This window comes from Aspergillus pseudoviridinutans (genome assembly GCF_018340605.1).
Source record: "Aspergillus pseudoviridinutans IFM 55266 DNA, scaffold_5, whole genome shotgun sequence".
Taxonomy (NCBI): domain Eukaryota; kingdom Fungi; phylum Ascomycota; class Eurotiomycetes; order Eurotiales; family Aspergillaceae; genus Aspergillus; species Aspergillus pseudoviridinutans.
This window is the reverse complement of record NW_025091285.1, coordinates 1,283,831-1,309,444: the sequence shown is the minus strand read 5'-3', so window position 1 is coordinate 1,309,444 and position 25,614 is coordinate 1,283,831. Positions and strand designations below refer to the sequence as shown.

The window sequence follows — 25,614 nt, the reverse complement described above, 5'->3', positions numbered from 1 at the left end:
GATTTTCATGATAATTTTCTTGTGGGTTTGCCCTAGTGCCCGGCGGAGCAGAGATCTTCCGTTCCGCCAGAAGCTTGCTGAGTAACCCCGCTGTTTCCGTACAGGGGGCTGAAATCCAATTACAGGTATCTTTCCGTTATCGCATCCAACCATCTGCATCCTTTGCTAATGCCTCTAGATAGTCCCTTTATTCTATTATTGCAGGCGTGTCCAGTTGGGACTCCTTAAGTGAGCTCTTACCGGTTTTCTCGCATCGGAGAGTTGGAACCAAAGTTGAAACCAACATTCAGAGGCAAGAGGCAATTATCAAAGCTGGAGTGGCAGGAATTCAATCATTTTGGATGATCATTATTTTAGGCTGACAGATGGCCACCTAGATTCTGTACGCACGCAGCAAGGAACTGCCTATGAAATCAAAGTACGGGAGGATGCTGTGCTATCTTTATCTTCTCGTCCAAAGTAAACTTTGCAACGTCGTAAAGTTCGTGTTGTCTTCCCAGGTTAAGGGGCCAGGTTGTCCCGTATTTTGCATCTAAGCCCCGTACTACAGTAGCCTGAGATTAAGGTAGTCGGATAGTTAAAACATGCGTTGGTCTCATGTTGGTTAGATCTACTCCGTACTTAGTTAGCCGTTAGGCGCTGGCTGCTGTTGGTAGGGGAACCTAACACGCAGCTGCAACGGATAAGACGATCGCTTGTATTATTGCCGTTTCCATACAAATAATTGAGTCGTCCAGTCTACTTTTCCGTCTTCAACCCCCAGATTTCTCCATTCTGAATTTCTACGGCGTTGATCCTAACGTGGTACTTCTGACTTCGGTTCTTCTTCGATTTATCCTCCTTGATTCTGGTTTGTGCCGAATTTCTAGGTGGGTGGCTAGACGTCGCCAGCCATTCGAAAGTTCTCCCATTAGGTGCCCACCGTGTTTTGACCGCTACTATATACGCTGATTCCTTTAAATTGATCGCTAATTTCCGACCGTTTCATCGTCGCTTCTCCTGGCCTGGGAAATCCTTCTTACAACTGGCTTCATTCAGTTATTATTTTCGTGCCTCTGGCGTACAAATCACTTTCAAACTTGACTGTCCACATTATCGGTGAATATGTCCGCGAACCCCCGCAAACCTGGGACTCCAGGCAGTGGGAGCAAAACCTCCACTACGGACAATAACACAGTCAACGGGACTCCGTCGCGAGTTCATACTCGATCCCCCAGTGCTTCTACAAACGGTCTATCCCGATCCCCTTCCCTCCGTGGCTCGACTCCTGTTTCTGCGCGCGCTGCAGCCCGGAAGCCTGGTCGGTCCAACCTTAGCATGTCCAATGTACCCCAGGTGGCAGCCGATCCGTCCGAGGAAGAGGCCCGGGCCCAGAATGCAGCTCTGATCGAAGAGTTGAAGGAGCAGTTGCAGAAAGCTGAGAGTGCATCGGAGCAGTACCGCAAGCAACTTGGTGTCTTGCAAATGCGCCTCGACGAAGCGATCAGCGAGCAGGGCAAGTTGGAGGACCAGGCTCATGAGAAGGACAGCAAGATTGAAGCCCTCAACAGCGAAATAAGAGACCACATTCGCCAGATCCGAGACCTGGAACAGGCACACGAGTTGGAACGGAACGCCATGCTTCAGGAGAAGGAGCAGCACCTGAGTCGGCAGGAAGAAATGCAGGCGACCATTCAGCGCTTGAAAGACACGTTGGCCCAGAAGGAGATACGAATTAACGCTGATAACGAGAAGAATGTTTCCCGTTCTTGTGAGTAATTCATCTCATCTTCCCCCCCTTCTACGCTCCCAATAGTTGTCACTGACAAGTCATTACAGCCAGTTTCCGGAATCGGTCCTCACCAGAGGTGGAAGGGCAGTTCGCGCCTTCGTCCCAGATCGAGCGGAGCCCATCGCGAAACAATTCGAAGCTGCTTTTGCAGAAGGACAAACTGATCGAGTCTCTCCGTCTCGAACTGGCTGAATCCCAAATCAAGCTTGTCGAGATGGAGAACAAAGGCGGTGGCCGTCAACGCGAACTGGAAAAGGAGCTTTTGGAAGCCCGCATGGCTAATGCTCGTCTGATGGAGGACAACGAGAGTTATCAGCTACTCTTGAGCGAACGAACATTGAATGGGGACTTCACCAAAGGTGATTTCATGCGGGAAGCCCACCCCGAATATGATGAGGGGCAGGAACCCAGCAATGGATTGGGCTCTCTGGCTGACGAGCTCGAGTCAGTGGATGCCAAAGCGGAAACCGACAATACTCGTAAACTCGAAACGGAGATCAAGGTGCTCAAGGACCAGAACAAGGCCCTGACCCTGTACATTGAGCGCATTATTAGTCGTCTCCTGCAACATGACGGCTTCGAAACCATCTTGGACAAAAACGAAAACGAACCTTCATCTACTGCAAAGCTGGTATCTCCAGTAACTGACAAGGACCTGCCTCCGACGCCTCCAGAGAAGGATGACGCATCTTCCCAGACTTTTCTTCAAAGAGCGAAGTCGGTCGTCTCCGGCCAACCAAATCGGCCTCAGCATAGATCTCGCCCGTCTACTTTCATGCCACCCCCGACGAGTGTCCCGACAGCTCACGAAAACCCTGAAACAGCGCCGAGCATTCCCATCAATCGAGCACAGCGTGGCCATCGCCGCACTCGGTCAGATCAGGCGGATGTTGCAGCGGCAGCTGTTGTCGGCCAGATGTATCCTGGACGCAACTCTGGTGGTCCTATCAGCCCGACCCTCATGGGTCCCGGATCTCGCCAGAGTGTCTTTTCAGGGGCAGGCTATATGTCAAGCATGAGTACCCGTGCGCCATCTCTCTCCAGCCAGCCAGAGCGGGGTCGAATGAGTAGCTCGAACAGCGTTACCAGTGACCCGCATGATACGGCTTCCACTGGGGCGACCTCCAATTCACCACGCTCCAGCACCGGCATGACAAACTACACTGGAGCAGTCATGACTCAGAATAAACTACGCCCATTACGGCTGGTCAGTGAGACAAAGGCAGCAGAGGACGAGGAGACAGCTCGGAAAAAAGCGAACCGTGGAAGCTGGATCTCGTGGTTCAATCGTCCAAACACAGGTGACGCAGCACAGCAGCAAACTTGAGCTGAGCTTCTATTCCTGACTGCTGACTCTCTGCTACGACTTCTTTTGCACTGACTCTTTTACTTACTTTGGTTGTCTCATATCTCCGCTTCTGTGTAATATTGTTGTTCTCTTCTGCTTCTCATTATGTCGCCCTGTTGAGGAATACCCTATCTTTATGATGACTACCATGACTTTTGAAGTTGATTGAAGATTGCTTCGCGGAAGCACCATGTGCCGCTCCTTTCTACGATACCAGGAGGGCAATTTCGTTCCTGATTCTGGCTGTGATAGCCACTCTCAGGATTCTTCTTGTCTTGGATGATTCCTTTGCACCTGTGAAATCGTTGATGTCCATTACTCATTGGGATTTATCCATGAGACTCTATCTTTTATGCACACTGTCCTTCATGAACATATGACTGATATATTAGTTTCAACATAGAATGTTTGATAATATTTGCTTATTATTCATTAGTGATTTGTGGATTCAGAGGCTTGTTCCGGCAGCTACAGATTCAGTTCAATACCTTTAATATCATGTTATACAGTAAATTAAAACATTTTACCTTCTAGATCCATTTTTCTCTGGAACATGACCTTTTATTCTTTCAACTGTTGCTGGTTGATTTACCAAACMTTCATCGACATCGACATAGTCCGGAATAATGTTGCGGCGGAAGCCGAATTGCGGACAGCTTGACAGTACTCCGTAAAGAGCAATTCATTTTGACCCTTCGAGACCAGGCGATTTCTCATACATTTAGCAGCTCTCTTCCCGAAAGTATCGCCCATCATGGTCGGTTCTCTGTCTCTCTTCTCCGTCAATGCCGTCCTGCTTATGTCGGCCGATGATGGATCTCGCATCTTCGCCAAATACTACTCCCCGCCTCATCCCCCAGCTGGTGCTGCCCCCAATTCAACAGATTACCCCGGCGCCAACCCCTATCCAACACTGAAGGATCAAAAGGCCTTCGAGCAAGGTCTCCTCGAGAAGACCAACAGGCAGACCAGTGATGTGATCCTCTACGACAACCGGGTCGTTGTCTTCAAGATGGAGAGCGACGTTATGATCTACGTKGTCGGAGGCGCCGAGGAGAACGAGGTTTTGCTGTACAATGTTGTTCTGTCATTGCGGGATGCTCTGGGCATCTTGTTCAAGTACGGTTGCCCGCTGATTTGGCAGCTACATACTCAATTGGATTGTTAGAGCTAACGTTTGATCTTCAGGGGGGCCACCGACAAACGCACAATCGTCGAGAACTACGACCTGGTCGCGCTGGCTATTGACGAAATCATTGATGATGGTATCATTCTCGAGACGGACCCTGTCATGGTTGCTTCGCGTGTCAGCCGTGCCCCAGCACCGGATGCACCAAACCTGAAGAGCATCGATCTGTCGGAACAAGGTCTACTCAATGCGTGGGAGCTGGGAAAGAGGCGTTTGGCGGAGGGATTACGGCAGATGTAATTGCATCGTTTTCTCTGGTTGTTATCATATGATGGGCGTGCACTTGTTTCTTCCTGATTCTTTGCTTTCTGGCTGGTCCTGGCGTGGTTTTGTGCGCGCACTTGCTGCATTATGACTTGTTCTTACTCTCTTCTATTCTCGCCTCAGGCTAGCGACTTACGCGGATCTGAGGATTCGATAGAGATACTCCATTTTGTTACATGGCGGGAAAAGGGGCCTAGACATGATGAATTCTCGATTGGACGATTACGCCCCGGGCGATTGTCAGTGGCCGTCGCCAACGGTACCAAGTAGCTTTGCACTCATAGAAACCTCATCAGTATACCAAGGGTCGTTTTGATATGAGATTCCAATTATGGCTCATACAAATCGGTGATATGGGTTAATCTGCTAAAGCGATCGGTTTACTGTGCCCCGCATACGTCACGTCTTTCCACACATTTTCTCCTCAGTTCTGATCGTCTCAGTAAAACTATCTTCACCAGATTATCAACTCTACCAGGAGTCCCTGGCCAACAGCCTAGGAAAATGAAGCAACGATTCTCGTCCTTGGACGTCAAGGTATGCCTCTCGCAGCTCAAACTTCCCTGCGAGAGTCGCAGAAGCTCACACGACGGCAGGTCATTTGCCAGGAACTCGCCTCGGAGCTTGTCAACCTTCGAGTTTCAAACATTTACGACCTTTCCTCGGTATGTCAGGTCGATTTGGAAAGGTAATTAGATGATCGGATTATGCTGATCCCCTCGCTAGAGAATATTTCTATTCAAGCTCGCCAAACCCGACCATCGCAAGCAACTCGTCGTTGACTCAGGTTTCCGCTGCCATGTCACCCAATACTCGCGCGCAACGGCAACGGCCCCTTCTCCATTCGTGACTCGTATGCGCAAGTTCCTTAAATCGCGGAGACTCACATCGATCGAGCAGATCGGCACCGACCGTGTCATCGACTTCTCCTTCAGCGATGGCATGTACCACATGTTCCTTGAGTTCTTCGCTGGCGGCAATATCATCATCACTGATCGCGAGTACAATATTCTCACGCTGTTCCGTCAAGTTCCTGCCGGAGTGGGCGAAGAGGAGATGAGAGTTGGTCTCAAGTACACAGTCACAAACAAGCAGAATTACCACGGTGTGCCTGAGATCACGCTGGACCGTATTAAGGAGACCCTGGAGAAGGCGGAGGCTTCCGCGAAGGAAGGAACAGCGCCGAAGAAGTCGAAGAAGAAAAATGTGGATGTGCTGCGCAAGGCTTTGTCCCAGGGGTTCCCGGAGTATCCTCCTCTGTTACTCGATCATGCTTTCGCGGTCAAGGAGTTCGATCCGGCAACGCCGCTGGAAAAGGTTTTGGGAGATGATGCTCTCATGGAGCAGGTCAATGGTGTGTTGAAGGAGGCCCAGAGCGTGACGAACAGACTCTCGGCAAAGGAAGATCATCCGGGCTATATCGTCGCAAAAGAAGATAAACGTCCCCCTGCGGAGCCGATTGCTGATACTGAGGAAACGTCACAGAAGGCAGGGCTTTTGTACGAAGACTTCCACCCTTTCAAACCTCGCCAGTTTGAAGGGAAACCAGAGGTTAAAATTCTCGAGTTTAGCACTTTCAACGCCACGGTTGATGAGTACTTTTCCTCGCTGGAGACTCAGAAACTGGAATCGCGGCTCACAGAACGCGAGGAGGCCGCGAAAAGAAAACTTGATGCTGTCAGGCAGGAGCATGAGAAGCGGCTCGGTGCCCTAAAAGTGGCGCAGGAAATACATGTGCGCAAAGCGGCTGCGATCGAGGACAACGTCTACCGGGTGCAGGAGGCAATGGATGCTGTCAATGGGCTGATTGCTCAAGGAATGGACTGGGTAGAGATCGCCCGTCTGATCGAGATGGAGCAGGGCCGAGGCAATCCAGTTGCGCGGATTATCAAATTGCCATTGAAACTCCAAGAGAACACTATTACTTTGATCCTTGGGGAAGCCAGCGAGGAGCAGGATGCAGCCGATGAGCTCTTCTCAAGCGATGAATCGGAGGAGGAGTCGGAGAGCGAAAAGCAGGAAGCAGCTCGGAAAGCCCCTGAAATGCTGACTATCGACATCGATCTCGGACTTTCGCCGTGGGCGAATGCTACTCAATACTACGAACAGAAGAAGATGGCCGCGGTGAAAGAGCAGAAGACGGCACAGTCGTCGACCAAGGCGCTCAAGAGCCATGAGAAGAAAGTGACCGAAGATCTCAAACGGAACCTCAAGCAAGAGAAGCAGGTCCTCCGTCCAGCCAGGAAGCCTTTCTGGTTCGAAAAGTTCCTGTTCTTCATCTCGTCTGAGGGCTACTTAGTTCTGGGGTATGTGCTACGTCTGTCTCTGTCGCGCTATTTATATAGTCTAACTTTGACAGTGGCCGTGACGCTATGCAGAGCGAGTTACTATACCGTCGTCATCTCAAGAAAGGGGACATTTTTGTGCATGCAGACTTGGAAGGCGCTCGACCGATGATCGTGAAAAACAGACCAGGAACACCGGATGCGCCTATACCACCAAGCACACTCTCGCAAGCAGGGAACCTCTGCGTTGCGACATCGAGCGCTTGGGAATCCAAAGCAGTCATGGCAGCATGGTGGGTCAATGCAAACCAGGTGACTAAAACCACCACAGGCGGTCTTCTACCGACTGGAGAATTCGAGGTCAAAGGTGAAAAGAACTTTCTCGCCCCGTCACAATTGGTTCTTGGGTTCGCAGTCATGTTCCAAATCAGCAAGGAAAGTTTGAAGCATCACAAAATTCACATATTCGAGGAAGCGACTCCAACAGGACCAGTGGCGAAGGAAGGCGAAACTACGAAGCAGATTATGGAAAATGAACAATCCGCGGCGCGAGAATCGGGCCCAGGAGAGACAGATAAGCCTGCTGCGAACGGTTCAAGTGAGCAAAGCAATGAGTCTAGCTCCGAGTCTGATGATGAAGAAGTGAACCCGGACTCCATTCCGCCGAGGAACCCATTACAACGGGGTGTATCTGAGCCTCTCCCAGAGCAAGAGGGTACAGAGGAGCCTAGGGGTGGTGAGGAGGACGACGAATCTCAAGGTGAGGGTGAGGCAACACAAACTTTCCAGGAACAGACGGCGGCGGAGGAAGCGGAGCCTCCGGAAGAGAGAGCGGCAACATCTCAAGACACAAGTGAACCAAGCCAGCTGAGCAAAGAAGGATCGCTCGAGCCCACCGCTGACTCGAAAGAAGTCAGCCAAACTCCAAAAGCAACAGCGAACGGGGTACCCGCACCGGTGAAACCGGCAAGTTCGAAGAAAGCAGCGCCAGCGCCAGCGAAGGGAAAGAAGGGGAAAGGCAAAAAAGGCGCAGATAAATATGCCCACCAGGATGAAGAGGAGCGTGAGCTTGCCCTTCGCCTGGTAGGTGCTAAGAGTGCCAAAGCTGAGAAGGCGGCTGCTGCCGCCGCGGCGAAAGCGCAGCGCGAACGAGAAGCTGAGGCCCAGAAGAAGCGGCGGAAAGCGCAACATGAGCGTGCTGCAGAAGCAGAGCGGAGACGGCAAGCACTTTTTGATGAGGGTGCAGCTGATGATTACAATGAAGAGACTGCTGCTGCTGAGGCGGCAGACCTCACTTGGATTCCAGCACTGATTGGCACCCCTCGCCCAGAAGACGAAATTCTTGCCGCCATTCCGATCTGTGCTCCATGGGCAGCGCTTGGTCGCTACAAGTACCGTGTCAAGTTACAGCCGGGCACGGTAAAGAAAGGGAAGGCCGTCAAAGAGATCCTTGGCCGATGGGTGGCAGAAACCACCACCGGAAAGGTGAAAAAGGAGCAGGCTGAGGAAGCTGGTATTAGCATAGCTGATGCCGAGAAGCTAAGAGCACGCGAGGGAGAGCTTTTCAAGGCATGGAAGGACACCGAGATCATTAACACTGTCCCCGTTCCCAAAGTCCGAATCATGACTGGCGGAGGGGCTAGTGGAGGTGACGCAAAGGGCAAAGGGAAAGGGGGCAGCAGTGGGAACAAGGGAGGCAAAGGTGGAAAGAAAAAATAGACCTTGAGATATCTACATGGTAGTCAAGAGCCAATCCCAGCTTTGACCGGCTGTCTTGAATATACTGTATATAGTATTGGTGGTGGCTATAGTATCCGCATGTCGAAAGTACTGGGCCGACATAGCGGATTTCCCTCTTACAACAGGTTTCTAGAATATATATCAACCTTTCCCTCTCCTTTAGTGCTTTGTATTATTGAGCAAAATGATATCATATGTCAAAGAATAGCACGACACCTGTCATCTAGCTGGCAGAAAGTCTAAGGTAGCCATCCTTATGATCACGCCTTATAGTTAACTAACTTACACGTTGGACTCGCTTAGTCATGCAGATCGACGTCATCCCCAGAGAAATTCTGAGCATGTTTGAGATCGTCAATCAACGACGTCAATCCCGTGTTAAATCATTACATAGGTGCAATTTTAGGCTTCAATAATCCCTTAGAGGGATTGACACGAGGACAAGCCACTCGACAATATTCTTCATCGCATAGATAAACAAAGCGCGGGGCTTGCGCCTTATGCCCCCACTAGGCCTCAATTTTCTTTTCTTCCTTGAGTCACCCCGCGGTTGTCAACAATTCCTCGATCTTCTGATAAATCTATTACTTGGATCTTCTTGGCGTCTTGGGCAGATTTCTGATTTCCTCACTGTCTGCCGGTGATTAGAGACGCCTGTAATCACAACCACACGGTCCAAGCTGGTGTCCATCACGTCTCGCCTTGTCGCAGGCGGCTGTCGGCGCAGCTTGGCCCATTTCTTCAGCACGACTACCGCAACCATGACGCCACGAGATACTCGAATTTTGTCTGTCCGACGACTAAACAAAGAAGACCCTGGGAAGCGATCACTCGCAGAATGGTGGGCAAGTGAACGCAGCCAGAAGACGCCCGAATCCTCGGCGATCGAAGAAGCTGCTCGTCTTCTCCGAACGAGCGATATACCTGTTGCGTTTCCTACAGAGACGGTCTATGGCTTGGGAGCGGATGCGACGCGGAGTGATGCAGTGCAGGGCATTTACAAGGCTAAACAGCGGCCGTCAGACAACCCATTGATTGTTCATGTCGATTCCGTAGAGATGCTAGAACGACTTCTCAACCCGGCGTCGTCGAGTCCCACGCGCGCAACGAGAACCGCGAGAAATTCCATTCCTGCCATCTACCAGCCTTTGATCGAGCGCTTCTGGCCCGGTCCGCTCACAATACTCCTCCATAACCCGTCCGGGTCGCTGCTCGCTGGCGAAGTCACCGCGAATTTGACCACGTTTGGTGTACGAATGTCTGCGTCGCCGCTGGCTCGCTTGTTGATCCATGTTGCGGACCGGCCACTGGCGGCTCCTTCGGCTAATGCGTCTACGAAACCTTCTCCGACTGCCGCTGAGCACGTTTATCAGGACCTTCAGGGACGGATCGATCTGATACTCGATGGTGGGCCCTGTGGGGTGGGAGTGGAGAGCACGGTTGTTGACGGGTTGAGCAACCCTCCGGCCATACTAAGGCCAGGCGGAGTTGGTATTGAGGAAATAAGGGCGGTACCTGGATGGGAGAATGTACAGATCGCTTACCATGACGGCACTCTCGACGTCAAGGAGATCCCTCGGGCTCCTGGCATGAAATACCGACACTACTCGCCCAAGGCGCGTGTAGTATTATTCTGTGCCGGGTCCAGCGAGGAGGCGATCGCAAAATATGTGTACAAGGACTTGGAAGATACTGCTATTAGGGCTCATATGATTGGCATCGTACGAACCCGGCAATGGAAGCGAGGCTTGGGTCTAGTATCAGAGGAGGACATCAAGAAGACATTGAAACCTATCCCGTCCCTGGTGGATGACCTGGTGTGCTTCTCTGTTCCTGTGAAGGACAGGATTAACAATTGCGAGATCATCAGGGAGGCTTTTGACTGCCACCTGGGGGATAACATCGAGTCTATCGCGCGGGGTCTTTTCTCGGCCTTGCGAGCCATGGATGAAATGGAGGTGGATGTCATCTACGTGGAGGGTGTTTCGGATTCCCAGGGAGACCTCGCTGCTGCCGTGATGAACCGGCTCAGGAAGGCTGCTGGGACTGTGCTAAAATTATAATAATTGGAAATAGACTACGGTACTTGCTTTCGGATTTTACTCTCTTCAGGATATGAATCTGGAGTGACATATAATGGATTAATACGAATTTGCATCATTCAGCAGACCTAAGGAGCGAGGACGTATATACAGGTAGACGTTGATCGACTTTATCTTCTGGCAGATGATTTGTAGCTTCTTGCCTCTCAGATCCATGGAAAGATCAAGGCCTCCTCCGACGATTCCTCCGCTGTCGGCAACCTCCGAGAGTCACGATAGTGAACAACCTCTTGAGATGCCCAGCGAAGCAATGTCTAGCTCCACTTATCTGGTCGCACGTTGCTTAATAGAACTCTAATTCTGGCAGAGTACTCTCTTATCAGTCACATCTTCTGCAGATCGAAGGATAACGATTGTTCTCAATAATGAGTCAGTACGGACGCTTCAATTGCTCGATGAAAGCCCGACGGGTGTCCATCGATCATTTGACCTGATTTGACCCGAGATCCGTTGTTACTAAGTATTCATAAATCTACTTGGAGGAATGTCCATCTGAGCTTTTGTCCCTCTTTCGACCAGTCCGAGTTCCTCTCCTTTACGCGTTGTCCTCGCATTCCTACTCCAGATACCAGCATCGACAATGTGTCAATCACAACTGCACGATTTCCTGCATGGCCTACCCAAGTGCGAGCATCATGTCCACCTGGAAGGCTGCGTCACACCTGAATTGATTTTCCAGCTAGCAGAGAGAAACAACATACAACTACCGGACCCAGCAACCCACCCAGCCTACGCCTCAGTCGAAACGCTCAGAGCCCGCTACGGTGAGTTCACTTCACTAAATGACTTCCTCGACTTCTACTTCCACGGCATGTCCGTGTTGCACCACGAGTCCGACTTCGCCGACCTCGCCTGGGCGTATTTCCAGAAGGCACACGCGGACGGCGTCCACCATGCCGAGGTCTTCTTCGACCCGCAGGTCCACCAGGCCCGCGGCATCGACTACGAGACCGTTGTCTCCGGCTTCACGGCTGGGTGCAAGCGAGCAGAAAGGGAACTAGGTCTGTCGACCCGGTTGATTCTGTGCTTTGTGCGCCATTTGCCGGTCGACTCTGCGACCAAGCTGTATGAGTTGGCGCTTGGTAGCAACCATTTCGAGACTGGAATTGTGCATGGCCTCGGCTGGTCATCATCTGAGGTTGGGCCGCCGAAGGACATGTTTCGCGAGATTTACGCTTCCGCGTCCGATATGGGTATCCGCCTGACGGCGCATGCGGGCGAGGAGGGAGATCCGACGTATATCAGTACTGCGTTGGAGCTTGGGGCACAGCGTATCGACCATGGAATTCGGCTGGTTGAGGATCCGGAGCTGATGGCGAGGGTGGCGCGCGAAGGAATCATGTTGACCGTCTGTCCGTTGTCGAATGTGCGACTTCGGTGCGTTCAGTCGGTGGAACAAGTGCCCATTCGGAAGTTTCTGGATGCCGGTGTCAAATTCTCGATCAATAGTGATGATCCGGCTTACTTTGGAGGCTATATTCTCGATAATTACTGTGCTGTTCAGGAGGCGTTTCAGCTTTCCATCCAGGAGTGGAGGATCATTGCCGAGAATAGTGTCACCGAGAGCTGGATTGATGAAACGAGGAAAGCTGAGCTACTCAAGCGCATTGATGATCATGTACAGAAGCATACTGTCGTTGCTTAATGACTTATGAGAACGCGACCTATGACTGTATTTGGTGTTTAGATTCTTGTGTGCAGATGTGTATATGAGCAGCGTATTAGATGAATTTTGACAAGTGTATATCAATTGATACAGTGAAATGTGAGGTGCTCAGCAATACCTGAGCTAGGCTTAAGAAATCAAAATAATGAGTCTATTCAATGGAACGTCTACTCGATGTTGATTAACCACGCGCTTTCGCTGTCACCTGATGTCATCGATTCCTATCTTAGAAGCAACAATAATTCGCTAAGCATAAGTGACTGGGCAATATCATCAACAGCAGCCATCTACCACTCTCCTACATACCTGCTCACAGCAGTAGCAGATGAGCTTGAAAGCAGTCGATTTGGCCAGACAAGCAGCCTGCAAGACGCTCTTCCAGTCTGTCCGCTCTCTTCCCCCTCTACTGCTCGTCTCAAGATCCCCGCTTTCTACAGTTTGTTATATAACCACTCTCCCTACAACCAAAACAACAGCCAGACTCCCATTTTGTTCCTATAAGAGAACAATGTCTACGGCAATTCCCGACCGCTACAAGCTCATCTTCTTCGTGCCACACTCGCACCTCGAACAGTGCAAAGAGGCCATCTTTGCTACTGGAGCTGGTACCTTCCCCGGAGGCAAGTACCGCAAGTGCGCCTTCCAGATGCCCGGGCAAGGACAGTTTCTGCCTGCTGGAGATGCGAATCCTGCCATTGGATCGGTTGGACAGTTGGAGACTGTCGAGGAAATGAAGGTGGAGATTATGTGTCTGGGACGATCGGTTATGCTGGAGGCGGTCGAGGCGTTGAAGAAGGCGCATCCGTATGAGGAGGTGGCATATGAGGTTTATAAGATGGAGAATGTTTGAGTTGCTCCTTGGAATTGAGGCTTCTGGGGCCTGTGATTGCTGCAGTTATGATTCATGATAGCGTTTGTACCTGTTTAATAGTTGAATCTGCATGGAGAATCCATCATTGGCGAGCAGTTCTTGCTGAAGGTCATGTTATGAGCGGTCCTCAAGATTTTGAAGATATCCAGATAATATCTATCTCATCTTCGAGAACAATTCATCGTCAATTGCGCAGTTGATGTTGCGCTCAATCCTCAAGTCGTTCAGTGGAGTAATCTCTTAGCGCTGATTGGCTGATCGCCACACCTGCAAAACGCCTTGTCGACTCCATTGAATTCATCTGCAACTCCGGCCATCATCGCAACAGCCTCAATCCGTTCTCCTCGTTTTCGATCCCGCTCTTCACTCCTCTCCTTCGCCAGCAATGGCTTCCAAGTTCTTCCCCGCTATCCCGCGGGTTGGCCGCCAATTGTTCCACCAGATTCCCAAGTCCCAATGCAGACCGTTCTCGGCTGGCCCGCAACGTTACAGCGATACACTTGCCGTGGTACGTATGAAGAGTATCAGCTATTGCGGCATATTCGGATATCCTTCGTCGTGGGAATGTACAAATGACAGTGGCTGACTGGTACTGTTCGGAGTTCTAGCATCGCAACAAGCCTCACAACAACCCCTCTATCCCTTTCAAGTTCTCCGAGCAGAACATGAAACTCGTCGATGAGATCCTCAAACGCTACCCTCCCCAATACAAGAAGGGTGCTGTTATGCCCCTTTTGGACTTGGGCCAGCGTCAGCACGGCTATACCAGCATCAGCGTCATGAACGAAGTCGCCCGTATCCTTGAGATGCCCCCAATGCGCGTTTACGAAGTCGCTACCTTCTACACCATGTACAACCGTGAGCCGGTTGGAAAGTACTTTGTTCAGCTCTGCACTACGGTATGAATACCGCCATATGTTTAATATGAGGGAATCGGTAGTTTTGGACGGCTGCGCTAACGCAAGCGGTGATTAGACACCCTGCCAGCTCGGTGGCTGCGGTAGCACCAAGATCCTCGAAGCTATCCAGGAGCATCTGGGCATCACTGCCGGACACACAACAGAAGACGGCCTTTTCACTTTCATTGAGGTCGAGTGCCTGGGTGCCTGTGTCAATGCCCCCATGGTCCAGATCAACGACGACTACTACGAAGATCTCACGCCCGAGTCGATCAAGACCCTTCTCACAGCCCTAAAGGAGTCCGCCACAGCCGCGGAGAGCGGCAAGGAAGTCAAGGTGCCCGCGCCAGGGCCTCTGAGCGGAAGACAGACCTGCGAGAACAGTGCCGGGCTCACGAACCTGCAAAATCCTGTGTGGGACCCCGAGACCATGATGCGGAAGGACGGTGCCTTGGATCAGCAGGCTTAATCATGTTCCGTATTATAACCCCTCGGTTTACCAATTCAAAGTCTTCTATTGCAGCTTGATTTCTTTTTCCTTTCCAGTGGAATCTTCGCAGTCTCGTCCATGAGAGAGATGTGAGGCCTTCTGACACTGCATGATTTCTAGATATCTACCATGTATAGTACGTTAGTCTGAAGTTCCTTTGCCTGGCGGTATACAGACATGATGGAAGACCACCTACCATAGATGTTTGCTAAACAATCGCAACGGAGCTCCGTTTTCTAGTCCTGTTCGTCCAAATTCCTGATTACCTCTCCATATAGAGGAGATCCAAGCACTCGATACATTAGCGAATATCGATCTACTGAGCCTACTGGAGAGACGAGGACTGCGGTATGACCAGGTTACCCTAGTATGTGTATGTTTGGTCATTGTTCACCCAGAATATCTCCACTGTAGTAAACCCTCTTTCATTTCTCTCTACTTACCACCTTAACCAACCGACCCCTACTATGTAGGGGTCGGTCCTTCCGTGAAATTCGGACAATCATAATATTACATTGAAGTTCGAGAACTGTCTAATCCTACATTTATCTCATCACTGACATGACGCTTAATCATACAAAAAACTAAGAACCATCAAGCAGCACCAGGCACACAAACGCCGCGGAGTCGTTCTCACAAAAAGTTATCCACAACCAAGGCTGGTCCCTGACAGTTTAACGCTTCTCCAGCAAGACATTCATCAGCGTTTACCAAAACAGCCTGACCATTTCGCTCGACCAGGATCTTCCTATGTCTCTCCTGAAAAATATTGATGTCAATTGTTCTCTTCACGAGCAGATGGTAAACGTGGACGCATCTCGTCTGACCGTAGCGAAGGGCACGACCGATTGCCTGTGTTATCGAGGAATCATAATCGTACTGCGTCTCTGCGAGCATAGGCGAGAGGAAGATGACGTGGTTTGTGCACTGCAGGTTTCTGTCAAGAATATTAGATGAGAAAGAAGGCAAACAAAGAGTCAGTGGAAGGTCACTCACAATCCAGCAGCCGTCTCGCTACCCAGATTCAGTATCACGACCTTTTCATTACCCTTCTTAAAGTCTTCAATCTTCTTGGTGTCGCGCGCGGTTATCACTGTGTGAGTTATTTTCGCCAAATCAAATGCTTTAGAAGCAACATCAATGAGTTCAGGGAACTGGATGAAAAGGATTGCTCGTTCCTGGTTGGGAATTCCTTTGACAATCTCGACCAATTTGTCCATCTTCCTGCCTCCATATTGAGTGCTCCGGTCCCCTTCGAAACCGAGTGAGGCAGCATTGATCACGTTGAATCTTGTACCTGAGCCACGGCAGTTGTCGACGACGCATTCTTCAGCCCGAACAGTCTTCAAAGCGCAGTCCTTACAGAGTGCATGACCGCAGGATCCAACGACATTGGAGTCACTGCGCGACTGTACTTTATCTCTGCAGCAGTCGCAGTCAGGTGTTTGTCGGTTAGTTTGCAGCATTCGCACGGTTCTGAGAAACCTCAGAGCTCTTTCACGCAGAACCCACTCCGACATTATGTTCCGCAAGGTGGACGTAATCTCATCCATACAGAGCTCAAAATCATCGAATTTCGTCGGCTTGATCGGAAGTTCGCTGCATTGATCTTTCTTAACCTCAGCGCGCTTTGTCTTCTCTGCCTGGCGTTTCTGTGCTCCCTTGCCGGCCACGCGTTTTGCTTTCTCGGGGGGACCCTGCAGTTGGTTGTCCACTTCTCCCATATTGTTGCTCTCAACGCTCCCTGTATCTCTCTGCGAGACGGCCGTCCCAGATTCAGCTTCCTCTGGGCTGGTCCGTTCTTCCGGGCTGCCTGGTTTCTTTGGGCTGAACCGCTTTTCGGCGAAGAAAAACTTCCAGTCGTCGGGATGCGATGCGCACATAGCAGACTTGAAAAGCAGAAAGGCTTCAGTAGTCACTGCCTCGTCACCAAACTTATGCATAAGGATACCCTCGGCGAATTTGTGAAATTTCTCATATTCCAGATCCCGTCTGAAATAGAGCCAGGAGGCCAATTTCATCTTACTCGAAAATTCGGCTCGAAGATTAACCAGTTGCTCCTTCCGAGTTGCAATCAAAGAACTGCAGGTGACGGCTTCTGGTTTCTCCTCCTCCCAGCGGCCTTTCAGTGTCAATGAGCAACAGCGCTTGAGAAGAGCTTCTTCCGGTGACATACTGCTGCTGATGAGTTCGTCCAGTCTTTCGTTCTGATCATTTTTGAATCGTCCGCGCCTACTTCGACGCAGCTGCTTGTTGTGCGTCATCAGCTGCTTGTACAGCTCGAGGTAGATTGCACACTCAGCTGGGGACTGATCAATCAGAATAAGGTGCTCCGAAAAAGGGATTTCGTCAATATCCGCTATGTTTCGGCGTGCAAACTGATCTAGAAACCTTTGAGCAGCCTCATGGCGGTTGCGATGCCATGCCTCGCTGTGCGGAGCCCGCCAGGACTGGAAAATTTCTGCATCTGAGCGGTTTTTGCGCAGAACCTTCAGACGATGGTTCTGGGACGAAGTGTTCTCATCATCGACTCCCAAATGGATTCCCAAGAAGGGTGCGATGGTTTTGACATCGGCAAAATCGTTCAACGGTGGAGTTCCTGAGAGAACCCACTTCGAACGAGCTCGCAGGGCCAGAAGAGGCGCGAGTCGCTCGTTACCTGCATATGTGAATTCATCGATGACGATACGGTGGAACAGGAATGCGTGCAGGAGAGGAGTCTTGACCGTATACCACTGTTGGTTTCTTTTATTTCTGATGATGTTGAATTCTTTCCGGTCGTCCCACGTCCTTTTTGCCTTTTCAGTGCTTGACTGGTCACGCTTTCTCTTTCGGCTCGTGCCATCTTTGTTGGGGCCTGCGTTCGTTTGAGCGTTGCCCTCCGTCGAAGACTCTTCTTCGTATGCAGTATCATCCTCAGAGTAGGACCCGTCAGGCGTATCCGTGGCGTCCGCTCTTGCAGCTTCGGACTGGAGCTCAATGAAATGCACTACGTTTGCCCGCACAGACTCAAGATCTCCGTCGCCATCCCCATCCGACTCTGCGCTAGACAAGTCTGCGTACTGCATGCCACACTCCGGCTTGGTATCATTCGTCTCGTGCGCTGCCGCATACTGCTTCCCTCTAAGCCGCTTTGACGGGGTGTAGGTGCGGTTTCCATGAGTGGCCTTGACCATTTGACGCTTCTTGCGCAGAGATTCCAGAAATTCGTGGGGTCCTTGATCCATCAGAATTTGGACATGTTCTCGGAGGGATTTTTGTGCCTCAGCAAACCAAGCATCGAAGTTCCGACCTGCGTTTTCGGGAACTCGTGGCATGCCCGTGAATCTTTGCATTCTCTCATAATATGACTGGTGATTGAGAACAGACCAAGGGACCAATATAATATCGGCACGAAGGATATCGCTGATCATCTTTTTTGACAGTTCTGTTCCAGAAGGCAGCACCAGAACCTCATACTTTTTGCCAACGAATTTTGTGATTTCCAACTGCCATTGCTGAAGCACGATTTGGGGCACGAGAACAAGAGTCGCTTTAGTGGGGATGAAGCCCGCAATGGGCTTTGGTATAGTATCATGACCCCTGCTATGCTGCACGTCAATGAGCCCCAATGTGATCGCCGTCTTGCCGTATCCTACATCGTCCGCTAAGACACCACCGCGGACAGTTCTCTGGACCATGACCTTGCCCTCTGCACGCCACATCATGGATGGAAGAATTGCCTCTTCGACCTCCTCCTCGACGAAGGGCGCAATGCCATCCTTTTCTTGTTCTAACATCCATGTCAATGACCTCAATTGCTCCGGTCTCAAAGCTTTCCGAAAATTTGGCGGTTGGCTGTGAGGCGGATCGTTTCTGTTGCTCAGCAAATTGAACGTAGGGAACGGGAATCTTCGTTCATCATGGGCGTTTGGAACAAGACGCCAGTAAAACGAGGGATTGTTTGATCCGGAGCTGCCCAGTTTTGCATGGGCTTTATGCAACAGGGTTTGCACGTTCAGGGTGACAAGGAAGTGGCCAACATTGTCTTCATCGACACGGCGAAATATCAGGAACGGCGATGGCTTCGCTTTTACCTGGCGCTCATACAGAGCTGCATCCCTTGGGTCTTCATATGCTCTGATCGAGCCTTTAATATCCCGACCCCACATTATTCTCGGCTTTGGAGGAGTGCACACAGCGCAGAGGGAGCCGGTTTCTTCGCCCAGTGAAACATATGTGGTAATTGGGTTCCAATCCTGAAAGCCAGACAACTCGGAAGACTTCTGAAGCAACCAAGCAAAATCTCGCAGCAGAGATGTCGATTCTGTTGGATTGGTTACTTGCCATGGCCCTTTACACCATAGAGAGTCAATGGCATCAGCTGGTGCGGAGAGGGATAACAGGGGGATGTTTGCATCGTGGCAGCCAGCATTTGCCATGAAGACAGTTGTCCCTGGCCGCAGGCCAGAACAGTTGATATTGAAATCTGKGGCGTATAGCTGCAGGCTCATGGTCTGAACCTGGACCCATTTGCGGTAATATGCGCTGACATTTCTCCGAGCATCGCTTGCTTTGGAAGAGCGCCATTTGTGTGATAATTCGGCGATCGTGATTCGAGACCCATAGCCGGGGTTACGCTGATGCTCCAAAGCGAATACAAAAGAGTCGTTCTTCGGCTCTCCCAGCTTTGTGGGGTCAAGGAACAAATACACTTCAGGGTCTGCGTCGGTGGCCTCTTTCTTGTGCAGGCATCCATTTGCAGTGCCGCAGTCAGCCAGAAGTTGATAGGTTCCACGGATGTCGACTTCAAGATGCCGACAATCATAGCTGGAGCCTTGAACCTCCAGACGATTCCACCGGCTGGCATTAACAAACTCCCTCTTTTGCAGACCGCAACGTGCCTCGTAAGTCGGGACCTGACTGCCAGTACCTGAGATAGTCAATGTAAACTTTGAACTCAATGGGGCGCACACCTCCCAGATGCCTCTGAGTGTGTCTGGTTCCGGCATCATGCGCGCAATGGGCTTCGATAGGATCTCACGGTGAAGGGACAGGGCAGGCTCCGAATCGAGTGGCTTCGCAAAAAGCAACCACTCAATTGCGGAGGCACTGATGATGAGTTTCAAAACGGAGCACTTTCCTTCATAGACAGCAGTCCAAACTTCACTGCGTCGTACATCCAAAAAACGGAGCTCATCGCCAACAGTTCTGATAACGGCATCCAAGTATTTTTCCCAAACATGATCGGGGGTTCCAGATAGGCTTCTATCGAAAGAACGATAGCTTTCGCGATCCAATCCAGACATGATCAATCTAGCGGGCAGTATGCTCTTGAGCCTTCTGATGAAATCAGATGGCTGACTGCGAATCAAATTGGACCACCGATGGTATGCATGAGATGGATTACCGGCGCAGTCAGAGCAAGCAGTATGCGCACACAAGGTGCACTTCAAGATATCTTGCTTTACACCAGACTGCCTCTCGCATAAGCAGTACCTTGCGCTGCTTGCGGCTTGCATTTGAAGATCTGGGATATTGACTGGGCCGGCTTGGCTGAGCTGCAAGACCCGCGGCATCTTAAGAAAATCCTCACGGAGGCCCATTATCCCGTGCTTAGGGATACGATTACTTGGAGTAGATGGCTGCTTACCTGGCGGCAGCAGTTTATGTCCCACGATAAGGGCGGAGAGCACTGCAGCACCGACGACAGTTGAGCTCATGGCATTCCCGGCGAGATCCTGCAGATCCCGCGGTGACTCTCTGGTGAGCAAAAGTCTGTCCAAGGGCAGACCTTGCAGCGCCAGTGCTTCAAGCCCACACAGGGGGCCGCCTCTCGTGGTGATATATGGGATACCTGAGGGTGTGATGCAGCCGACAATGCCAAACGCGCGACTATCAACCTCTCGTTCAACGCCTTGGGAAAGCTCAATGCATCTCCTGTGACATACGTTAGCCGGGTTGCTCATTTCTTCGAAGGGAAGGGACCACCTTACTCTTTAAAATTCATATCATATCCTTCAACCAGCTTGCGCAAGAAGTTGACATCAATGGTATCCCAGATTCGTTCGGGCAAGTATCTAAACCACGTCTGCCAGGCAAAGTCCAGCATCTGGCATACACCGCTATCTTGAGACTTGCTTATCGGCCGTTCAAAACCAAGTTCCTGGGTGGAACGGTAGTTCTGATGACGAGCTTGGTACTTTGTCCAATCGATGGTGGCTCTTACTGTCGTGGACGTGACCCGAATTGACATGTCTTTCTCGATCTGTTCGAGCCTTGGATCGTCCGCGTCCAATAGGAACATACCTGCTGGGGAGCTCGCAGGACGTTTGAAATTATCGAAAATCTTTGGCCAATCCATCACGCTCTCTTCAGAAAGGCCATGCTTGCCCAAGAGGTTTCGGTCGATACAGAGCATGTATCCCCGCTCTCGGGTCTGCGGCAGATAATACGCCTTGGTATCGACACTATTGTGGACAGCGACATAGTTTATCTCGTTCCAATGCTCTGCAATTTTTTCCCATGGCGCAGTTTTGACATTCTCCAGCACCACAATCCGCGGACGGTAGGCTACGGCATAGCGAATGATACCCCAGAAGGTGCCTCCAGACTCGCCCTGTTCATCAAGGGTCTTTCTCTTATTGTTCAAGCCAGAGAAGTCAACGCATGAGAACCCCGCGATCACCAAATCAGGATTCTTGGGAATTTTCTCGAGAGAACCATATGCCGTTTGTCTAAATGGTGATCAGCACAATCAGTCAAGCTTGAAGGACGAAGCATCTACTTACGCGAACCGGTTCTTCAACTGTTTTACATCTCGGAAGAGGAATCGGGGATGGAAATTACGCTCAATATATGCCTGTTTGAAGGGCACAATCTCAGCGCTAAACAGATGACGAAACTCGAAGTTCTTTCCAAAATTTTTCCTGAGGACTACGTCGAATGTCAGTTTGCCATATCGAGAAGCTGGAAAGGTTACTACTTACCGTTTTGCACCATTTCCAAAGCAAGCAGAGGACTCTCAGTTCCGGAGCACATGGTGACAACACGCAAAGGCTTCGAGCCCAAGTGAGACAAGACATCACCGAAGTTGAGCTCCAACGCTCTCTTTGTCATGTGCTCGTAGATGTCTTCCAGCTTATACAAAGGAGGAAGGTGAGAAGCAAGTCGAGCCTTTGCTGACATTGTTCCGGAATACGGCTGCGATCTGACTACCTCAGGGATGTCAGGATCAAGTCCGTCTGGAGGCGCGGGGGCCGGGCCCGCCTGTCTGGGGCGACGAGGCATGTATGCTTATAGCAATTGACGTGTTTCTGAAAGGTATTTTTCCTTTAAATGAACTTTGAGTATAGGTACGATGGGGGATAGTAGACAAGATTGATAGGGCACGTATATGTCACGTGGGTTCATATGGCTGTTGGGGATAGAAAGTGAGGCGGTTAGAGGAATGAGGGAAAAGGAGAAAAAGGAGAGGGGGTGGTGCAGTTTGTTTACGTGTGTGGGATCAGAGGGTGAAAGGGTTGTGAATGGCAGAGTGAATGATGCGCTGGGGTGAACGTCTGTCGCTATGTCAACTGGACGACTCGCTAACTTCTAAGGGTCCTGTATGTAACGACAACTCTCTGCCCTTGGCCTTATGCACACTGTTTCTCTGCTCAATAGGTGATATACGTGATGAGAATGTATCATTGTACTACAAACTTCGAAAAGGCACTACTAAATGCAGTCCTCCCAGTAACGAATAAGAAGAAGTAACTTAACGCCTCAACTCCCGTCTGCAATAACCTAATGCATCCTAACTAAGTATCGAAAAGACCAGAGACTAGTCCAAGCCACTCGAAGAGCACTTGGCACTGGAGCCATCTTTCAAGGTATCCACCGCCTCAGTGTCAGAGTCACCTGCGACCCCCGCCTGAAGCGAAGCCATCAGCGGATCCATCAGCCGACCATCCCGGATGGCTTCGTAGATGATGGATATCCAAGACCCGACTGTCTTCTTAGAGCGACCGCCAAGCGTATCACTCTGCGCAGTCGGATGCTCGACAAACCCCTGGTGGAACGGCACGCCAAGCTGGCGCCGGACCGTCTGATAAAGGATCTTCGAGCCCGTCCCGAGCATGTCCTCCGTGTGCTGGTAGCCGAAGAACGCGTGCGCAGTGTCATGGTAGATCTCGTTGAGGAGGGCACTGGCGCGGGATTTCCAGGTCTCCAGGTCGGAGAAGGTCGGGGTTTGGCTTGTGCTTGTACCCGTACCTGTACCTGTGCTCGAAGCAAACGTCCGACATAGGATGGGGAGGGCGGTTGTGACGACTTCTTCGACGCGGTCGGTGACTTTGAGGCGGGTGGTCGTCGGCCAGGATTCCTGGATATGTGTTGAGAGGGCTTCGTTGAGGGTTGCGAGGTCGGGGTCGGAGAGGTGTTCGGAGAACAGGTGGGAGGTGAGCATGTGGAGCTGTGGCGTTGAGCGCTGCAGGAAGATGAGGTGGAGAACGCGCAGGTCTAGTGCCTGGCAGCCGATGTAGAGGCTGCAGGCGCACATGAGGGAGACGATTTCCACCGCTTGCATCGTGTATCGGCTCGACACGAAGGCCATGGAGTTGACGGACTGGTTGTGCATCTCGGCGATCTGGACGTGGGAGCTGACCGGGTTGGCGAGGTAAGCTAGCTCCGCCATGTAGGAGGCCATGCTGATGTCAACGCCTTTCATGGTGAAAGAGAGGCTGGGGTCGTCAGCGACGAGGTTGGTGGGCAGTCCGTTGTTGAGGTTTGGGTCGATGAGCTCGGTGGCCTGGGCGAAGAGGAGCCGGCCGAACATCTGGAGACAGGTTCGGGTCTTTTCCATGGCGGAGGTGATGGAGACTGCTTGGAAGTTGCCGCCGTAGAAGATGTCGTCGGACTGCGCGTCCACTAGGGGGTTGTCACAGGAGGAATTGAGCTCGACGGTGACTTGCCGGTGGGCGAGAAGGAGATCTTCAAGCTGTGGGCCTATCCACTGTGGCACGGTGCGAAGTGCGTAGCGATCCTGTATCAGGCCTGGACGATTGCGGTCTTTCAGATTCCGCTCCAGGTTCTGTGCGAGCTGCGAGCCCTGCAAAAAGGACATTACGTTTCTCGCGCATTCAATTTGCCCGTCGTGCGGACGGATGGCAGAGATGAAAGGGTGGAAGCTTTCCGCGTTGCCCATGAGGGCTTCCACGGTGACGGCTGATAGCGCCTGGACTAGGACAGCAAGTTGATGGGCTTCATACATGGCCAGACTGGCCAGTGCAGCAGAGGCAGAAGTACCATTGACGAGGCCGAGCCCCTCCTTGGGTCCCAGTGTCTGTGCCTCGAGGCCCGTGGACAGCAAAGCATCGCGCGAGTTCATGATGCGGGTATTATCTGAATCCTGAACTTGGACATACACATCCGGGCTACCTTCGATGGCTCCCGCAATGTAGGAAAGCGGCATCAGGTCACCTGAAGCCGAGATGGAGCCTCTCAGAGGTACGACAGGCGTGATGTGATTCTCGATCAGCCGCAGCAATGACTCGATCACAGGCAATGAAACGGCAGAATGGCCCCGAGCGTTTGAATTGCATCGAACCAGCATTGTGCCTCGCACCCACGAGGCTGGCATAGCGTGCGATTCAAGCGACCGCTGCTGAAACTCTAAGCCCTTGTCTGATCTAACTAGAACGCCAGCTTGAAGAAGTTGGAGCAGTCCAGACTGCAGTGCAACGACTCGGTCAGTTCTCGAGTCGGCGCTTCCACCAAACCCTGTATTGACACCTGCGGATATTTATTAACATCCTCAATCGGTCAACGCTGGTCAACAAGGCATAATACCGTATACGCAGTAACCCTTGTCCAGATGGTCCATCAAAACTCGAACACTCGCTTCGATGCTGCCTCGGACAACAGGGTCCTCGGTCATCCTAGGTATGCACCCATGGCTGCGGCATCATGGCTGTCAGTCTCGCGTCGCAGCTACTAGGAATGTGACAGACTATACGTACTGTGCCACGGCTACGACGGCCGCTATATCAAGGCTTGTACCATTTACCTCGACATCCTGGCGTTCCAGCAGTTGTTGCAGCCTCTGCCAGGTCTGACAGGCCGTCCCAAGATGGGCGTTGAGATAAGGAGTCTTCATTTTCAATTCTTGAAGCTCAATAATGCATCGGGATTGCAGTTGATATTTCAATATGTATCTTCTACGAAGTATGGAGTAATGATTATCGGAAAAGCAAATCAAGTCTCCTATTTATCCCTCGATGTGACCTGGAATTCGGAAACCAGTAGAGCCCTCTCCTCACCCGCAGCACGGAAAGCAAATGTCTCAGCTATTCGCCTTCCCAGGAAGGACCAAGATCGCCGCACTGAATAATGGGGCAGAGGATCGACCTGCAAAAGTACCATTGCCGCTGCGACTGAGGGCGTTCAGGGGGAGGGTGGTTGGTTGCATTGGGCGTGTTTGCTTCTTCTTCTGCGCCATCCCGCATTCCTCAGCTGTGGATGCTTGGGAGGTCGCACAACATGGTTGGTCCAGAGCTGGAGGTTATTGATTTTGAATCAAGGTTGGTTTTGATCTATCAGTGATCAACGAGGGTTCGGGATGATGCAAGGCTCGAGAGCTCGTGGGGACGAACCTTGATTCGTGCACTGCAGGTGATTCTACCCCTGTAATCTTGCATGTTACATCCTCAGTGGCTCGAACGAATCGTGCTCCGGCCGTGCAGCATGCGTCGATCCGATCATGGGATCAAGTGAGATAGATCGGTGCGACGGAAGCCCGATCGGTGAGAGATATGGACAGGGATTGGAATTTGCTGGGGGTGGAGCATGCAGACGCTATTGACCTTAAAGTTGAGGGCCGTAAGCGTCTGGCGAATCGGAAGGACATGAATGAAGGTAGAAGTGTGATATCGTTCCTACCATGGGGTCCGTGAGGATCGTACGGAAGTCTGCTACCAGCAGCACTCGCATCGTCACCTGATTTTTCTGTTGGCTAAAGAATCTAGGCAG

At 51.3% G+C, this 25,614-nt stretch overlaps 9 protein-coding genes across 9 annotated transcripts; 7 read left to right on the top strand and 2 right to left on the bottom strand.

The window, feature by feature from the left end:
• Positions 1-1,104: 1,104 nt before the first annotated feature.
• Asppvi_007516 (uncharacterized protein) lies at positions 1,105-3,098 on the top strand (the record flags this gene model as incomplete). The annotated part of the gene is made up of 2 exons (XM_043303403.1): positions 1,105-1,750; positions 1,819-3,098. 2 exons carry the CDS (start codon positions 1,105-1,107, stop codon positions 3,096-3,098), a joined length of 1,926 nt encoding a protein of 641 aa, XP_043159338.1.
• A 775-nt stretch (positions 3,099-3,873) lies between these two features.
• On the top strand, positions 3,874-4,548 carry Asppvi_007515 (coatomer subunit zeta; the record flags this gene model as incomplete). Its single annotated transcript, XM_043303402.1, has 2 exons — positions 3,874-4,238; positions 4,308-4,548. 2 exons carry the CDS (start codon positions 3,874-3,876, stop codon positions 4,546-4,548), a joined length of 606 nt encoding a protein of 201 aa, XP_043159337.1.
• A 528-nt stretch (positions 4,549-5,076) lies between these two features.
• Asppvi_007514 (putative DUF814 domain protein) lies at positions 5,077-8,576 on the top strand (the record flags this gene model as incomplete). Its single annotated transcript, XM_043303401.1, has 4 exons — positions 5,077-5,109; positions 5,169-5,237; positions 5,299-6,878; positions 6,932-8,576. 4 exons carry the CDS (start codon positions 5,077-5,079, stop codon positions 8,574-8,576), a joined length of 3,327 nt encoding a protein of 1,108 aa, XP_043159336.1.
• A 782-nt stretch (positions 8,577-9,358) lies between these two features.
• Positions 9,359-10,660, top strand: Asppvi_007513 (L-threonylcarbamoyladenylate synthase; the record flags this gene model as incomplete). The annotated part of the gene is made up of 1 exon (XM_043303400.1): positions 9,359-10,660. The coding sequence occupies one exon, from the start codon at positions 9,359-9,361 to the stop codon at positions 10,658-10,660; it is 1,302 nt and encodes a 433-aa protein (XP_043159335.1).
• Positions 10,661-11,279: 619 nt separating this feature from the next.
• On the top strand, positions 11,280-12,344 carry aah1 (adenosine deaminase; the record flags this gene model as incomplete). The annotated part of the gene is made up of 1 exon (XM_043303399.1): positions 11,280-12,344. One exon carries the CDS (start codon positions 11,280-11,282, stop codon positions 12,342-12,344), a length of 1,065 nt encoding a protein of 354 aa, XP_043159334.1.
• Positions 12,345-12,690: 346 nt separating this feature from the next.
• Positions 12,691-13,215, top strand: Asppvi_007511 (uncharacterized protein; the record flags this gene model as incomplete). The annotated part of the gene is made up of 1 exon (XM_043303398.1): positions 12,691-13,215. The coding sequence occupies one exon, from the start codon at positions 12,691-12,693 to the stop codon at positions 13,213-13,215; it is 525 nt and encodes a 174-aa protein (XP_043159333.1).
• A 406-nt stretch (positions 13,216-13,621) lies between these two features.
• Positions 13,622-14,604, top strand: Asppvi_007510 (complex I 24 kDa subunit family protein; the record flags this gene model as incomplete). The annotated part of the gene is made up of 3 exons (XM_043303397.1): positions 13,622-13,744; positions 13,845-14,135; positions 14,212-14,604. The coding sequence occupies 3 exons, from the start codon at positions 13,622-13,624 to the stop codon at positions 14,602-14,604; spliced, it is 807 nt and encodes a 268-aa protein (XP_043159332.1).
• Positions 14,605-15,258: 654 nt separating this feature from the next.
• Positions 15,259-21,894, bottom strand: Asppvi_007509 (putative SNF2 family helicase; the record flags this gene model as incomplete). Its single annotated transcript, XM_043303396.1, has 5 exons — positions 15,259-15,562; positions 15,622-20,544; positions 20,601-21,341; positions 21,396-21,540; positions 21,594-21,894. The coding sequence occupies 5 exons, from the start codon at positions 21,892-21,894 to the stop codon at positions 15,259-15,261; spliced, it is 6,414 nt and encodes a 2,137-aa protein (XP_043159331.1).
• A 535-nt stretch (positions 21,895-22,429) lies between these two features.
• Positions 22,430-24,742, bottom strand: Asppvi_007508 (aromatic amino acid ammonia-lyase; the record flags this gene model as incomplete). The annotated part of the gene is made up of 3 exons (XM_043303395.1): positions 22,430-24,378; positions 24,436-24,542; positions 24,606-24,742. The coding sequence occupies 3 exons, from the start codon at positions 24,740-24,742 to the stop codon at positions 22,430-22,432; spliced, it is 2,193 nt and encodes a 730-aa protein (XP_043159330.1).
• Between the last annotated feature and the right edge of the window lie 872 nt (positions 24,743-25,614).